The sequence below is a fragment of the Amblyomma americanum genome, chromosome 5 (assembly GCF_052857255.1).
Source record: "Amblyomma americanum isolate KBUSLIRL-KWMA chromosome 5, ASM5285725v1, whole genome shotgun sequence".
Classification (NCBI taxonomy): domain Eukaryota; kingdom Metazoa; phylum Arthropoda; class Arachnida; order Ixodida; family Ixodidae; genus Amblyomma; species Amblyomma americanum.
The window spans coordinates 153,783,971-153,800,351 of NC_135501.1; the positions used below are offsets into that span (position 1 = coordinate 153,783,971).

The 16,381-nt window shown below is 46.0% G+C and overlaps 1 protein-coding gene across 1 annotated transcript in view; it reads right to left on the reverse strand.

Moving 5' to 3' along the window:
• LOC144135179 (arylsulfatase B-like) overlaps positions 1 to 16,381 on the reverse strand; it is a 69,162-nt gene that overhangs the window by 27,953 nt on the left and 24,828 nt on the right. Inside the window, exons 4-8 of the mRNA XM_077667918.1 lie at positions 12,725 to 12,834; positions 10,414 to 10,524; positions 7,712 to 7,837; positions 3,396 to 3,522; positions 1,405 to 1,698 (exon numbers count right to left, since the gene is read on the reverse strand). Coding sequence (XP_077524044.1) covers positions 1,405 to 1,698; positions 3,396 to 3,522; positions 7,712 to 7,837; positions 10,414 to 10,524; positions 12,725 to 12,834 — 768 coding nt within the window. The remainder of the gene's footprint in view (positions 1 to 1,404; positions 1,699 to 3,395; positions 3,523 to 7,711; positions 7,838 to 10,413; positions 10,525 to 12,724; positions 12,835 to 16,381) is intronic.

Here is a 16,381-nt window from a genome sequence, read left to right on the forward strand (position 1 = left end):
GCTACAAGGTTACGTGACGTAGGTGGGTCCACCTTCCTCCTAGGTTGCATATCTGGGAATTTTTCGTGGATTTTGAGCTTGCTTTCAGTAACGACGACGCCGGATTTCCCGAGAAACGAGTTCTTTAGCACCGCTGCGTTAGAAGCATGGAATAACAGGAACTAGCGCAAAAACCAGAGTACATATACAGCAATTGACTTTACCGGTGTTAAACAGTTTCCCACCTCTAAAGAAGGTGCAAGCCAGTAACTGAGGACTACGAGTGCTACTGAACGTACGTTTAAAAATAGAAATTTACCTAAGGCTGTGAAGGAGTGTTGGTTAAGGCATAGCAGCTTTCACTGCAGTCCACTTTCCGAGAAGTGCGAAAGAGAGTACTACAGCGACATCTCAGTTACAACGTGGACGAGTTTTGGTCATAGTATTTTGCGCCTCAAGTTTATGGGGATTTTACACTGTTTCAGTTTCAATTCCTTGAGTCTGCTGCAAAGATCGCCATAAAAAATTAGAAGAGACACTAAAGCGCCGCCTTAAAGGCGTGAAACGACAATCTCAATGTGTGAATGTGCATTTATGAACACTGGTCATTCCCGGCTTCAAATTGATTGGCCGCCGGGAGAGTCCAAACCACAACTTGCTCACTGGTGCAGCGGTTAAGCGATGCACCACAGGTCGGCGTTTGTACGTTCTGTCTCCGGTGGGGCTTGTGCGAGCCTGGGTGCTCTCCCCGAAAAACATCTCGCGACCTATAAATAAATCAGCTACAAGCTTCCACGGTGGTCAGTTTGTTGACAATCCGGTAGGCAGGCTGTGATGACACCAAGAGGCCACGTGACCTGGCCCACCCTGCTTGCTTCCCGCTAAATTTTCGCTCACAGCGGCACCGACACCGTTGACGACTCCTGAATTTGTACAGAATGGAAGCCTTAACATTATAGCGTTAAAATGGCGGCACGTAGATGGTGGTGAGTGCATACTTTTTCGTCTCGTGAGGCCCGAGCTAGGCAGCAATAAAACTGAAACTGTGAGCCGTTATTTGTTTCGCCTCAAGCAGGAAGTGCATTCTTCGTGGTGCGAGGGATGGCGTAGGAAAAAAATCACGAGGATCTCAAAGCATTTGCATAGAATTACACCGAAGACATTGAACCGCTTTCCTTAGAAGTAAGTTATACTCAGGGCCGTTTTCCTTGTAATATTCAAATTGCGCGCACCTCCGATACACGACAGGGAGTCTGTGTGCTGTGATTCGCTGTTAGAAAGACAGTTCCCTAAACTGCCAGGTATATCGCAGCAGCTATTTTCTCAATTAGCTGACACCTCCTGGTCTGTTGTAGCCTAGCATATTGAGCGACTCGAAAGCCTAATACTATTAAAGGTATAACGGACAACCAGGCCTGCACTTACCGGCAAGGAAATAGATTGTAGGCAACCAGTCCACAATATGCATGAGCTGCGGCGCAATCGCTCCTCTTCGTGCGAGACGTGAACTCAAGACGAAGGAGGCGGCGCGAATGCCGCCCTCCCAGGCGGTGCCTTTGCCGCCACGAAGGGGCCAGTTCAAGCCAAAGTTACGGCCTCCGCTGTACGGGTCGCCACCATTGTCAGAGCTAAAAACCAGGACCGTGTCGTCAAGCATGTGGGCCTCTTCGAGCGCTTCGAGCAGCACTCCAACGGATTGGTCCAAGGCATCGACCATCCCTGCCAGAACGAAGAGCAGACGCTTGTTCAACGCAATAATTGTACATGTCCTCAAAGCGTTCGTTTCGAGTCTGTAAGAAACTTGCAATAGTTCATGGTGTCTACGCAACCTTTTTTTGTAGGTGCGTGAAAGAACTAGGGCTTACTAGTGGGCCGCTTAACAGTTTTTGTGATATTGTGTAGTTCAGAGAAGGCTAGTAGAAACACAGGGCTTTCAAAGTAGTTTTCCTTTCATTCCTGAAATAACGAATTTAGCTAAATACAGTTCGGAGTTGACTTGAAAGACGCGGCTTCGGTCCCGGCCGCGGCGGTCGAATTTCGATGCATGCGAAATTCTAAAGGCCCGTGTATTGTGCGATATGAGTGCACATTAAAGAACTCCAGGTGGTCGAAATTTCCGGAACTCCTCCCTATGGCTTGCCTTACAGCTAGAGTCGCTTTGCGACGTTAGACCCCCATAGACCATAAACCGGTCAGTAGTTGGCCACAGTCCTTATTGTGAGCCCTGAAGCATTTTCAGTCATGGCTGCAAGTCTTGCTCGAAACAGGGTAAAGCGAAATTTTTCCGAAGCCAGCGGAGTTCTGAAAAATTATGAAGTGCCAAAATATTCTTTCCTGTCTCTACCCAGGGACGCGAGAGAAGCAGCACAGAGGGTGGTCTTTAAGCAGCTTTACTAAAGAGCATGTAGATTTTTGCGGAATATTAAAAAAAGCTATTTTTGACTGGAGGAATGTATATGGTGCTCAGAGGCCCTTCAGAGCGACTTAGAACGATTAAATCGGTTTCTTTGTGTTTATGTTTTCAACCTATAAGCTTGTTTTCAAAAGTGTGCAGTTTAAAAGAAAAAATTTTCTAGACCCATTCTCACAATTATGAAGACCGTTAACTTTGCTGGACTTCAAACCCAGTGGCTCAGTTTTCACTCACGCATTTAAGTAAAAATATTTTTGAAGAACATGATGGAATGAAAATTTGATTTCCTACTCAAAAGAGTAACTGCCCTCTCTCAAGAAATTTCTCAAGTTTTTATTTTTGAAGTTTTGTGCCAAAACGAAAAGTTTAAAATTAAAGAACTAAAACGCTTTTCCTGTTAAACATCCCTCGTATCCAAGGCTTCCTGTAAGAATTGATATTTTGACGGAAGAGATCTGTTGTAGTTTTGTTTTTTGTATTGAGATAACGCTTTCGGACATTTTTTTTCTATTGCGAGTGCCATTTGCGAAACGTGGCGGCAAGATCGCGCGTTTTAAATTTTTGTTACTTTTAATTTACGCGGAGCTGGAGGTGCCGCGCTAGAACCCGGCCTTGGCGGCCGCGTTTCGATTGAGGCGAAGCGCAAAGAGGGCTGTGTGCTGTGCACGTTAAATATTCCTAAGTGGTCGAAAATATTCTGGACTTCTCCACAACAGCATCTCTGTCCCTCTGTTTTCGTTCATTCCTGCTTTCCTCCCTTCCCTTGTGGCGCGGTTCGCATTTTTAACGAGATCAGAGAGAATTATAGCGCCATTTCCTTTCCTCGAAAACTAATTTTCAGTTTTTATTTTCATCACTTGTTCTTTAAGCAAGCGCAATTTTTTTGGCACCCCATATCTCATTATGGTAATATAAGACATGCCTCCAAGCTTTGTAAGCTGCGTTCTTCTCTGATTTGCATATTTCCCAAAGTTGCACCATTGCCACAACGATCTCCTCGTACCTGCGTAAATGGTTCTGTTCGTGTCGCTGATGTAGGAGAACTTCTTGACGTTTTCTTCAGGTGCCTGGACTAGCTCTGGCTCGTAGACTCCATGGACTGCTTGGTGCGGCAGGTAAAGAAAGAGAGGCTGCAGGCACAATTTATAACCAATTATTGATTCGTTCTTTGAACCGGCACAAAGGGTTCTGTGAAAGATCTCAAGACAATTTCCCCTGATTGAATAATAATTGTTTTTTTGGGGGGGAAAGGAAATGGCGCAGTATCTGTCTCATATATCGATGGGCAACTGAACCGCGCCGTAAGGGAAGGGATGAAGAAGAGAGTGAAAATTGACGGAATAATAAGCGCACAGGACAACACACACAGGAGCAGAGGAAGACACGGACTGGCGCTAACTCACATCTGATTTATTTTCAGCCACAGCAGAAAATATATAAAAGGGGGGAGGGAAACATGCGCAGTACACACAAGATATAAAGAACACAAGGTCACAAGGCAACCAAATGATCACATCAAACCACACGTTCAAGAAACCCGATTTCTGCTTTGTAGAGTTTAACCGATGTATCACTGATACATTTGTCGCCCAATTTCCTGATATGAAAGGCTTCTAGTAACTCGCGCACGGTTTTATCTCGACCTTTACCTAGAATCTTTACAGCGCTAAGTCGTGGTTCACACCCTGTGCAGTTGGCGCAATGAATAGCCATTTCGTTCCACCTCCCTTAATAGCCCTCAAATGATCCCCCGCGCGATCATTAATGCAACGCCCCGTCTGGCCTATGTAAGCCATCCCACATGTCAACGGGATCTGATACACGACTTCGGTGGAGCAGTTTACAAACTGCTTGGCATTCTTTTTTCTGCATCCGCTCGGATTACCATCTCGCGAAATGCGTGAGCACAGCTGGGCGAGCTTCTTCGAAGCAGAAAATACCACTGGCACACCATGTCGGTTCGCCAATTTCTTCATGTGGTGGGCTACCTTGTGTACATACGGTACCACAACAGGATTAACAGATAACTTCTCCCGTGCAATCTCTTTCCCAAACATGACACGCTTGGTTTTTTGTAAAAGGCCTTCCGTCACAGACACAATCACCTCACAGGGGTAGCCAGCAGACATTAGCCAATTTACTTGCTTGTCAAAGCTAGACTGCACAGAGTGTGGGCATGACTTCTTGAGGCAGATCCCAAGCATTGGAAAGCGATAGCTCTCTTCACTGTTTTGGAATGTGCCGACAGGTAGGGTAAAAGTTCCTTCTGTGCCCGCGGTGCGTACTCCCAAGATACGTGCCCATTATTTAAGGCAATGTTAATATCTAAAAACAGCCATGAATTCTGAGAAGGAAGTTCATGCGTAAACACTAAACCCTTCCCAAGTTGGGAAGTATCGGGAGAAGTTCCCTGTTAATCCTGTTGTGGTACCGTATGTACACAAGGCGGCCCACCATATGAAGAAAGTGGCGAACCGACATGATGTGCCTATGGTATTCTATGCTCCGAAGAAGCTCGCCCAGCTGTGCTCACGCATTTCGCGAGATGGTAATCCGAGCGGATGCAGAAAAAAGCATGCCAAGCAGTTTGTAAACTGCTCCACCGAAGTCATGTACGAGATCCCGTTGACATGTGGGATGGCTTACATAGGCCAGGCGGGGCGTTGCATTAGTGATCGCGCGGGGGATCATTTGAGGGCAATTGTGGGAGGTGGAACGAATTTGGCGATTCATTGCGCCAACTGCACAGGGTGTGACCCACGACTGAGCGCTATAAAGATTCTAGGTAAAGGTCGAGATAAAACCGCGCGCGAGTTACTAGAAGCCTTTCATAACAGGAAATTGGGCGACAAATGTGTCGGTGTTATGTCGGTTAAACTCTACAAAGCAGAAATCGGGTTTCTTGAACGTGTGGTTTGATGTGATCATTTGGTTGCCTTATCACCTTATCACCTTGTGTTCTTTTTATCTTGTGTGTACTGCGCATGTTCCCCCCCCCCCCCTTTTATATATTTTCTGCTGTGGCTGAAAATAAATCAGATGTGAATTAGCGCCAGTCCGTGTCTTCCTCTGCTCCTGTGTGTGTGGTCCTGTGCGCTTATTATTCCGTCAATCTGCAATGCACCATCTAGCCCGTCAGCAGGTGTTAAAAGAGAGTGAAAGGAGACCGGAAGAAAGAGGTGCCGTAGTGGAGGGCTCCGGAATAATCTCGACCACCTGGGCATCTTTAACGTGCACTGACATCGCACAGCACACGGGCGCCTTAGCGTTTTTCCGATTATGGTGCTCAGCAAAATATACTGTGTGCCTCGTTGAGGTTACAGTAATATTTGTTCGGCTACAAATGTCTCAATTTTTCACAAGACAATTGCATATACAAAGAGAGGTGCAGTTACTTTGGATGGTGGGTGTACAAAACAGAGAGAAATAAACTTCATAATGTAAATAACAAAAAAGACACCGTGATTATAGTGTGGAAGTAAAAACGATATGCTTTTGCCTCAGAGATCTGCGCGTAAACAGTCTTACGCCGTCAAAGGTTTTAAGAAGGTTGCTGAGGGTGACACCGATTTTTCATTTTTTCTTCATTTTCTGAAGTAACCGCTTTATAACTTTAGCATTGGTAACTTTTCGAGTGACCAGAAATTAAATTTCTTCTCAGTTCCCTCTAGCACGCCAAACACGTTTGAATAAAAGTGAAGTGTTCAATGATCCTGGAGATGAAGACCTAAGGTAAGTTAATGAAACAGCCACGTACAAAGAGAGCATAAAGTCAGACTGTGTGATGCGATGCAGTGACTCATTCATCATGTAAGCCATGGTGGGGGTTGATTCCAGCGACAACAAAACAGCCTGGTTGCAAGATATTGCTGATATCTTAGCTAACCTAATCAGAGACCTTTAAGATTTCAGGAAGTTGCGCGTTACACGAGACTAGATAGCTCTTAACTGGTCGCAGGCTTGGTTGCTTTTTCCCTGTAAATAGGTTTATGAACTGCTGCCCAAAGGAGCATGAATAAAATGCTTCAAAACGTATTACCAAGCCTAGACACAATCACACGCCCCCTTATTTCCATTGCCTGATGAACACGTCGTTTATGAGTGGCACTCAATTGTGTGATAAGCGTAGCACTTCAAGAAGATATATATGTAGTGTGTCGTCTAAGATTTTTGTGCCTTCGTTTACATGTTCTCCATAGCCATGCGACGGTGTTCGGAAGCCACGCTGCGTAGACACGGCTGGAAGGCGAGCAGAAACAGAGCGTTCAAGGTGGGAACAGATGGAATCTCGTGCTTCGGGTTTTTTAGTATTTTTCGATTTCGTCGCGCTAGGGAGTGTGGAAGGAAGAGCAAGGTACACAGTAAGCCCGGTGTCACTAGGGCCAAGTATCGGGGAAGCACAACGTTCTTGAAGAACAAAGGAAGAAGTTCATGTTTACAACGTGGAGTATTTTCAGCATATGTTTACAAACACGATGGCGTTTTTTGTCGCGACGCATAGTCTGCTCTTGTAGCAACATGTATCTTACCCATGGAGCAGCTTGCGATGCGACAAAAATAACGTTCTTTCCTTACAGCATGGCAAGGTGTGCTTTTCTTAGGAAACAGGGTCGTTCTTCGAGAGCCTATAATTTGAAAACTATTCTGTAAGGCTAAATGACGCGGCCGCATTCGCAGCTGTGGGGAAAATCAAAGCAGATTGCAATCGTTACATAGAACCGTCGTCAGCGGAATCAATCATTATTTCTTAAAAAGCTTGCCTTTACTGAAGCAAGAAAGTACTTATAGTATGCTTTGTAGTGCTGCAAATTTTCTCAAAATTTAGGGGGGCACATTGTTGACCTAAGTGAGGTAAGGCGAAAGCCTTTAGCGCGGTGTTGCTACTTGTGTCACTGATGTGTGGTTAAGATGTTAAACTAGTGCACAATTGTTACTACATATGCGTTGCGCTAGGAGGGAGGTTGCGCGGCACCTGACTCGGTCGACAGCTGCGAGTCATCTGGCGCGGGCGCGGCGCACGCACCGGTGGCGCCCCCTCGCGCATCACTAAACTATCAATGGCGCATCTTTGCCTCCGACATCACGAGCGTGGACGGGTGATCTCGGAAGGCATGGGCGCAAGAGCGTAGCGGACGGACGGACGGACAGGCGCTAGCAGGAGCCATTAAATGATTTCGCCTTAAAATATGCGCGATCGTTATGAAACTTACTGGTTGATGGGGAATCGTACGGGTTGCCGATTCATACCGATCAATTCTGCCCGAGTTGGTACGCGCTAAGGCATTCCGGACGCAAAATTGTTTGGAAGTTCGTGCTCACCTTTGTTTTATCTCTCTTACCAATGATGAACTTGGCCCTCTCCGTTAGCATAGTCGTTGCGTACGTGCTGCCGTCGGGCCGAAATGCGTCCGTGTTGTTCCAAAAGTCAAGGCCTGCTCTTCCATCCTAGTGCGGCAAGAGTACCGCCAAAATTATAACCCAGAAATTACGGGGCGGCGGTAAATCACCATTATGCAATGAGCTTGTGTGAGCATAGGATGTCCTAACTTTTAATTTCTTTTGTTGTTTTAATTTCTTTTGTTTCTCTCGCTAGTATATCTTAACGCGGTAGCGTTAAGAGTCCCATTAAACGAACAACTCGGCGTCAGTGTCAACGTCTTGGGAGGCGTCAGCGGAAAGTTACTCGGAAAGGAACGTAAGTTGGCCAACTAGGACACGTGGCCTTGGGATGTCATCCGGACCTGTCCACCGAATTGTGAGGAGCCTATCCACCGTGACAGGTGGAAGTTAAAATAATGACTGGTCGCGAGAGGTCGCTCGTGAAGAGAAGCCTGGGTCTCACCACCCCGTTGGTAGCGTTGTTTGAGACAGCCACCTGCCGGCAGAGTGACGCATCGCTTATCCACTGTACCGCTGAACCAAAACTGGTGTGAGGATCACCAGCTATCTATGAGTGTAAGTAGACAACGTCAAATTGGGCATATGAAGGCATTAACCAATTGACGTCAGTGCATCGTACTCTTCAGGCAAACCTAAAGTGTCCCCTCAAGTGTTTTGTTATCTATTTTACATGCATTTCATTACTCTGATATGCTGAGCAGACTGCGGAGCAACTTTGCAGTGATCTTTACTGAGTGATTCGCAGTTCTTTTTGTTTGTGCTCAATAAAGCTTAGTCATTTTCCTTTTTCCTGAGCCATTCATAATCATTTTAATCTTTAGTGAATCATTCATGGCCATTATAAATGATTGTAAATTTTAATCGTTTTTTTTTCGGGACTGCTCCCGAGCGAGCCATGTGGCCTTTTCTTCCTCTTCCATGCAAGTGCTGAGGGAACAATTTCATCTCTTCCCCTTGCAACCTGCCAACCGCGGCGGGTGGCAGGAGTTCTTCGGTTCACCTACCATGGCAGACTGCTCATGTCGCCAGTACAGTGGAGGTATTGGCAGGTGCCCATTGTACACAATACTACGCCGCCGCCCCATACCGGATTATATTTTACCCGATAGCTTTAAAGGCCCCGTTTTGCAGAAAATTTGGTAGCGTCGTTATCGGCGCCGGCATTGTGTGCGAAAATACACGACCATGATTGTGACAGGTGGTGCCCTTAGAGCCACTTAGGAAGCAGGTGGGCCACCCTGGTCACGCGACTGTGTTGCGCCATCACGACCTGCCCACCGGATGATTAGTGAATTCACCCCCTTGGAAAATGGCAGTTAAATTAATTATTGGTCGCTCGGGAAGACCAAACCTGGATCGTACAAGGCCCACCGCTGGGACCACCTGCTATCGCGGGGCAGCGGCGCATCGCTAAAGTTTTCCACCACTGCGCCAGGACGGGTATGAGGACTCCCAAGGATCTAAGAGTGTATAGAATGACCTTCTGAATAACAGGATTTGCCCATTACGCTGTCGCGTCATACCTTTAATGCGAAGCTTAAGTGTACCCGCCAGGTTTTCTTCACGGTAGGGGTTCTAATGCTACCGCATTATAAATTACGCAGCCCAGCTACGTGATGGCAAGCGCTTCCCTACATACAACGGATCTACGCTTGAATTTTCAGAGCGTAGGGCGCGTTAGCGGCGCTCCTAGAAAATCCACCAAATCTGGGGGCATCGAGTTGACGTAGCAAGACTTGGTAAAAAAAAAAAACAGCCTTCCCGAGGAGAGCACGTTAGAGATCGGCTTGACTGCTAGGAGCCTGCCTATGTTGATGCAAACGCCAGGTAGAGCCAAAGTAATACAAGTGTTTAACACATTTTCTGAGCTGATGTGTGAATTCTTTTTTTTTTACTTACCCTTCCTTTAGAAGAAACTGGTTGCCATCACGGGTTTTTACTTTGGGTGATACACTTAAACTGATATTCATGACTGGATTGGTCTGGCTTTATACGGGTTAATGTCCCAAATCGACTGAGGCTATCAGGAACGGCGCACTGGAACTGGAGGAAGGGCTCCGGTTAATGTATACCTCCTCGGATCCGTTAATGTCACTGAGCCCGCCCAGAACATAGCTATATAGCATTTCGCCTCCAACGAAATGCAACCATGGAGGCCGGTATCAAACACGCGTCTTTCGGGTTAGCAGCTGATCATCACAACCACTGAGCCACCGCGGCGGCATTCATGATATACGAGAATCTTATATATATATATATATATATATATATATATATATATATATATATATATATATATATATATATATATATATATATAATATTTATTCCCCGTGAGTGGTCCGGATCTGCAGTCACAATGTGACATAAGAAGTATTCTCTTAGCAGTTACAACGCTTCGCTCTCTGTCATAAAATCCTGTTCAGTTCCTTGACGTTTAGATGTTCGCTGCGGTAGAGCAGTGCACATGGCGCATGCATCCTTTTATTTTTGCCCTCGTCACATTTGCCGCAAGGTTGATAATATTCTCGATAATAATTTTTCTCTAAGCTTCTGGCCCGCCACCCATTTTCCTTTTCCAACACCGTGAAGAGTGCGGAACGCTTTTTTTTTGTACGTACGAATTCCTCTATCTCGTAGTAATAGTCCGTTGGTCCGGTGTAAAAGCCAAAGAAGCTCTCGAATCCCCGGTACGTGGGTGTGAGGTTCAGGCTTGAGTATCCTAAGTGCCACTGCCAAAAGAGGAGAGGTTAGAGAAATAAATTGGTTTAGACTCAGTGCAGCTTACGGTGAAGCCACGTCATCGATAACCGTGCACTCAAACCTTCTCGCCGAGGTCTTTTCCAAAGCCCCGCCATGCAGGAGCAACCAGCTAACCCAAGTGGGGATAATGCCCCACTCTCTCTAGTTGCCTGAGCGTGACACACGGGATGAAATAATGCTTTAGGAAGCCATGTATGGACGCTTTTTCAAAGTTTTCGTCCTCTAGATAGGCACCAGACAACATGCAGAAAACACCGCATTCTTCGTATATGACAACAGGATAAGGATCATGCTCTGTGTTGATTTTTTTTCTTCATGAGAGGAACGTTTCTTTTTTTAGCTCAGAGGTTAGAGGACGAAATCAAGTGCGAAGGTGAAATCAAGATAAATGGTTCGAGACACACGCAAACAAAAACTCTTGCTGAGCTCTTCTACACTTTCCTGCCAATAGTGCAGGATTGTAAGTGTATTGAGATAACAGGTGTCGTAGTTTGAACTAGAAAGTTCTGAACGGGAAGTACGCCAGGAGTGATACGTCACTTAAATGCTTGCCCGTATACGATTAACTACTTCATAATTTTCGTGATTTTTTTCCCAGGTTTCGTAACAACAACTTTAGGTCACTTAAACGCGGAAGCATCAATCAGTTCTTATCGAAGTTGAGACAACTGAGGACACAGTTCAGCACCCTCTGATAGTCAGCTAGTCGGCAATGCCCGCTTGCAACGCGTCGGGCTTTTTAACAGCTTCGTCAGAGCATTTATGGGACCGCTATTTATATAGTGACACGCGTGTCCAAGGAGGCCTAAATAAGAATTAAGTCGATTGGATATTTAAACAAGCTGATGAATTCCTTGTAGTATTGCCCGTGCAGGCACTTTTAATCCTGGAGATATTGCCTAGAACGCCACGGAAGATTTTAGCCCAAACTTTTCTGAACTAGCTTCTAAATGTGAAAGACGAAATAACTAGTAGTTTTATGAATTAATGCATTTCTTAACTGCATTCAATGGTTTTTAGATGCCAACCCTCGGAAACAAATACAGCTTTCTAAGCATTAAACACGATCGTGAATATCAAGCTGAAAAAGTCCTAATGTTAACACGGAGAAGTGTCAGTGGTGAGCAGTTGCAACCAATATCCGGCAAGCATTCGTGTTAACGTTGCCCAGCTCCACAGGAATGGATTTTTTCTTGGCCCTAATATTGTGAGGATGCGACTCTGTACTGCAAAATAAAAAAAATGTGCTCAGAACAGAGAAAACATGAAGCTTCATCTAATCTCATGCATATAAATGATGTTACAAGGTGTTAGCACGAACACATCAGCATATATACTATTATAGCCACTTCTGTTATTTTTCGTTAGCATGCAGGAATGAATTGAAAAAAAAAGCGGAGAAAAGCGTGCAGCTACATAAGAACACATACACAAACATGATTAATGTCGATTTCGGATCATTTACTAAAAGTTACTCACCTCTCGAGATGAATATATTTGTAAAATAGCATGAAGTGTTCATATAGCGCCCGACAGGAAAAACCAAAAGTAAAAAAAGTAGTTAGGCTCCATACTAGCAGACCATAGAAAATGTGATAGGTGCTCTTTGCAACTGAAAACAATAAGCTCTTTTGAAATGCCGGCTAAAACAGCGGATATATCAAAGGCTTCTTATACCGTCCAAACAGTATGAGCCTCGCGCATGCATTGCTTCCTTGTACATCAGTAAGTAGGTTCGGTACCCCTGGCTTGCTCTACAGACCTGGTTTCTTCACTGTTAAGCTTTTCTGCGCATCATTAGGCAAACGTGGCTCCCATTGGATCCTTACTGTGTGCGTGCGCCTAGCATCGTCGTCTTGTTAGTTCTGAAGATACATTAGATCCAGGTATTTAACACGCAGTCGTATGATTAATTATTCATTTTTGATCACTGGATGTTCCACAGACTTGTACTGGAGATGTTGCTGTATGCATTCTACTACAGGCCTCCAGCTAGCCCACTTGTCTTTGTTAACCATTTACTAGCGCTGATTCCTCTCCGGATTCAACGACAACAGGCTGGGAGAAAATTGCTTGTGCACCCACAACGGAAGACTAAAAAACGTAACTGCTTAGGAAAACCCAGTTTACTAAGTAACACCTTAAGAGAAAATCTGTGCAGCAGCTTACCTTTCCAACCATGTGAGCTTCGTAGCCAAGATCCTTGAGATATTGAGGAAGTAATTTGAAGTGAAGAGGCAAACCTCCAAGCATCGCTGGTGCTAATGGAGTATACACCCCTGTAATTAGAATGAAGAAAGGAATTCATGAACAGTCTTATGATCGGCCGCTTTCTGCTGACTCTGATATCGCTTCACAAATCTGTTGATGGTTCATTTTGTCTGAAGCATTTTGTCACAAAAGCAGCACTGGAAGGAAGAAAACAAAAAACAGTGTTCGTTTACATGACACTCTAATTCAGTGTGCATTCTGAAGTGTGTACTCGAATCTCTACCTACCTTACCACCAATGTGTTTTTTTGTCGCATCGTCATCGCACTCAGAATAAAACTCATTCTGCACCTCACTATATTATAGCTGCTAATCGGGCTAGTCTACAAGCAGTATGTATCTGGAGAGTGCTTGGGGCGAAGTAGCTTTAGCAGTTCTTAGGAGCCGTTCATACATATATTAGGCTGTTTGGGGCAACCTCAAAAGATTGAAAAATAATAAGCCCCGGCCTGACCACTGATGTATAAAAGGGTTAATCCAATTTGAAGATAAAAGAAAAGGCCTGAGAGCAATAGTAATTTTACCACCCGTAGGTGGGCAAAATGTAAAAAAAATTAGGGGTGGGGGAAGAGCTACATTGCGACCCACAGCCGGGGGAGTGGGCCCGGGGAGGCTACCTTGATCTCCCCTGGGACTTAGCTGACAGGATGGATCAAATGGATAGGTTGTCTGGAAAGGGGTTATGGGCATAGGGATGGGAATGGAGACAGCGAGCTTTTTGCTCGGATCCTTCGAATGTCTCGACACCATTGCTGGCCTGCCTGGCTAGTATAGGGAGGGCATCAAGATTGCCCAGTGGTGCAGCCCCGCTCACAGGATACCCTGCCACCCGGGCTCCGACCACCGGACTCCGACCGGCTGCGACCACCGGAAACAGGAGAACCTAACGCGGGGTCAGCTACCTCGGGCACCTCCACGACTTTCAGGGTTTCTTTCCAACCTGCCAGCTACTAAGCGTCGAGTGCTTTTCGCGGTTTTTCAGAAACCGGAAGTACGTGGGGTGTGATCCAGCCAGTAGAGGCTTAAATCATCAGCCTATCGGCCCTCCGACCCAGGGCACCATGACCTAACACATCTGGGGGACCCACCTGTGCTGCAAACCAACCAACTATGAACTTAATTTTCTCCCTAGCCTGCTCCGCTCCTACCAAGGAGGGAGTATTCAAGGCTGGGCTGACGGGGCCACAAAGAACTTGGCTTAGAGTGAGATGACCCGGGGCAACTCCGCCGGTACTCCACAACATCGACGGTTTTTGCACTGATCGTACTGCGCCCCCTATCTCGGCGTCCCGCAGTGATCCCGATGGACCCGCGCTCAGCCGTGAGGCTGCTTCCCCGTGGCATCGCTTCCGAGAAGCCTGTCTGTGGTGAACCCCCGCGTGGAATAGATTTTCCTGTAACCAGAAAGCGGCGCGTCGGTCGCCAGACGTGCACGCCCCTGTGTGTGGAGGGAAGTTGCATGTAGTTAAAAAACTTTTGAACATTGTACATGTCTTCCGTGCCGGATTTCGTGGGTGCAGCTTGGGTTTTTCTCCAAGCCTGCCTCCGCTCAGGCATCGGACCGCACGAATGCGACTGGCCCTCACAGTCGCTTGGGAGTCGCTGCCACTCCCAAGAGGTTTCGCATCCCCAGAGGATGGGCCCCGGCCAACCCATCTCCACCTCAAGCGTTGCACCGGAACAAAGCTTTGTAGCTGCAACTACAGGGGCACGTATCCGGTGGCGGGGGGCGGGGGAGGGGGGGTGTGACTAGCAGTTGCACAGTCGGATTTCCCCCAAGCCCTTCATACATATATTAGGTTGGGAGAGCCTAAAAAGATAGAAAAATAATAAGCCCGTTAATCCAATCCAAGCTTTATCCAAGCTTAATCCATTGTATACTGTGAGTACATTTAGCGCCTAATAATACTTTCGCGTAAAAGACATATTTATAGGTGGATGCTCGAAATTGTATCTATGCCTTGCGCCAGCGTAAGGATATTGCTAAATAAAATGCCACTGCAGAGCACTAAGCCTCAAAGCGAGATTGGGTGGTCAATATTCACCTGCCCCGCAATTGTGCAAGCACATTGGGTACCAAAATATTTTATGCCCCCTCATCAGTGCGTTCCCTGCCATATGCGGTCTTCATGAGTGCCTCTATGCAGACGAACACGGGTGCGCGTCTGGTATCCTTTGAGACCCTCATGCCTTGATGTGACGTACACCATTCGTGCTTTTTAACCAAGGACCTTTTCTAATGACCCTTTCGCTGATGATTGTGTTATAGCGATGCGGCTATACCTCAGACTTCTTTGATACTTGTATTTTTATATTTGCCGTTAGTCATAATTATGCCTAATAGAAAACAAATCGTTTAAGATGGATGTAAGAAAACGGAAATATCTGAAAGTAACAAGAATCTGCGACACTGGTAATTCGCAATCATATGGTTGTTAAGCTTCTCCAAAAGTCCGTTTCAGAGCATATATATTTTGGAGTATACACATTACCAGACAGTTCTTATTGAAACAGCGGATTAAACAAACAGTCAGCAATTCAAACCGGACGCTTGTTTTTTTTTTCAACCAAGCAATTCCCTTGTTCCGGTTGATTTGAAAAACCAGTCTACAAATCACTCATGTGATCAATGAGGAAAGATGATCCCAATTAGAAGACCCTGACAGCAGTATTGTTATTTTTGACGCTAAAGATGCCACGCGGAATAAGACGTGATGCCATTAACGAACGTTATGAAATGTTACGAAAAAGCATGAAGCCTGGTTATGTATAGAAGTCGCATAAACTTCGGGCGTAAGTATTTTTCGTCGACCACAAATTGAAATTCGAGTCAGTATTTGAAGGCAAGCACGCCTATTGGAGAAGACGAGCGTGCATCAAATAAGTTCCTGGGCATTGCCGCAGTAGCTGATAGACATCGGTGTCGCAAGCGGGTGTTTCGCAGTGAGGGCATTTTTCCGGCGCAGGAATCTTCTCACTTCGCACTGGTTGCGAGCTGCAGGCGAAAGGGCCACTCCGACCCGCAAGCCGCCTCGGAGAGGCCTGCGGCACCCGCGATAGATTGGTGGGAAGGGGGTAAGTTCACGGGGGCATAAGAACCCGTGTACTCTGCCTGAGGCAGGCTGAAGGTGTTAAATGTGTCAGAAGTGGATCTGGTGGCAAACAGACAGGGGAGTTTGTGGGACGTCTTTTAAATGAGATAGCAGGTCAGCTGCAATGTAATGAACATCTGTGCGAGCTTGCACCCTGTGGTTGAGTATAGGCACCGTGTAAAACATACAAGCAGCATTTACGGCCTGGGAAACCCGACGGGTACCATGGGCTTTTTTTAAATGTTTGAGAGGTTCCTGTGAATGAGTAAATAGGTGCAACTGGTTATAAGGAGGGTGGGTAGGTAAAGCTCATATGGGATTTCAAAGCACTTGCAGTTCGAAGGCTAGAGGAGATAAGATGTCAGGACATTAAGACTTTCATAAATGCTGGTCGGCTTGTTATATCTACCTATTCTAGTGACTATAATGCCACACTAAGAAAAAAGCCTCAGCACCTTCCAGAT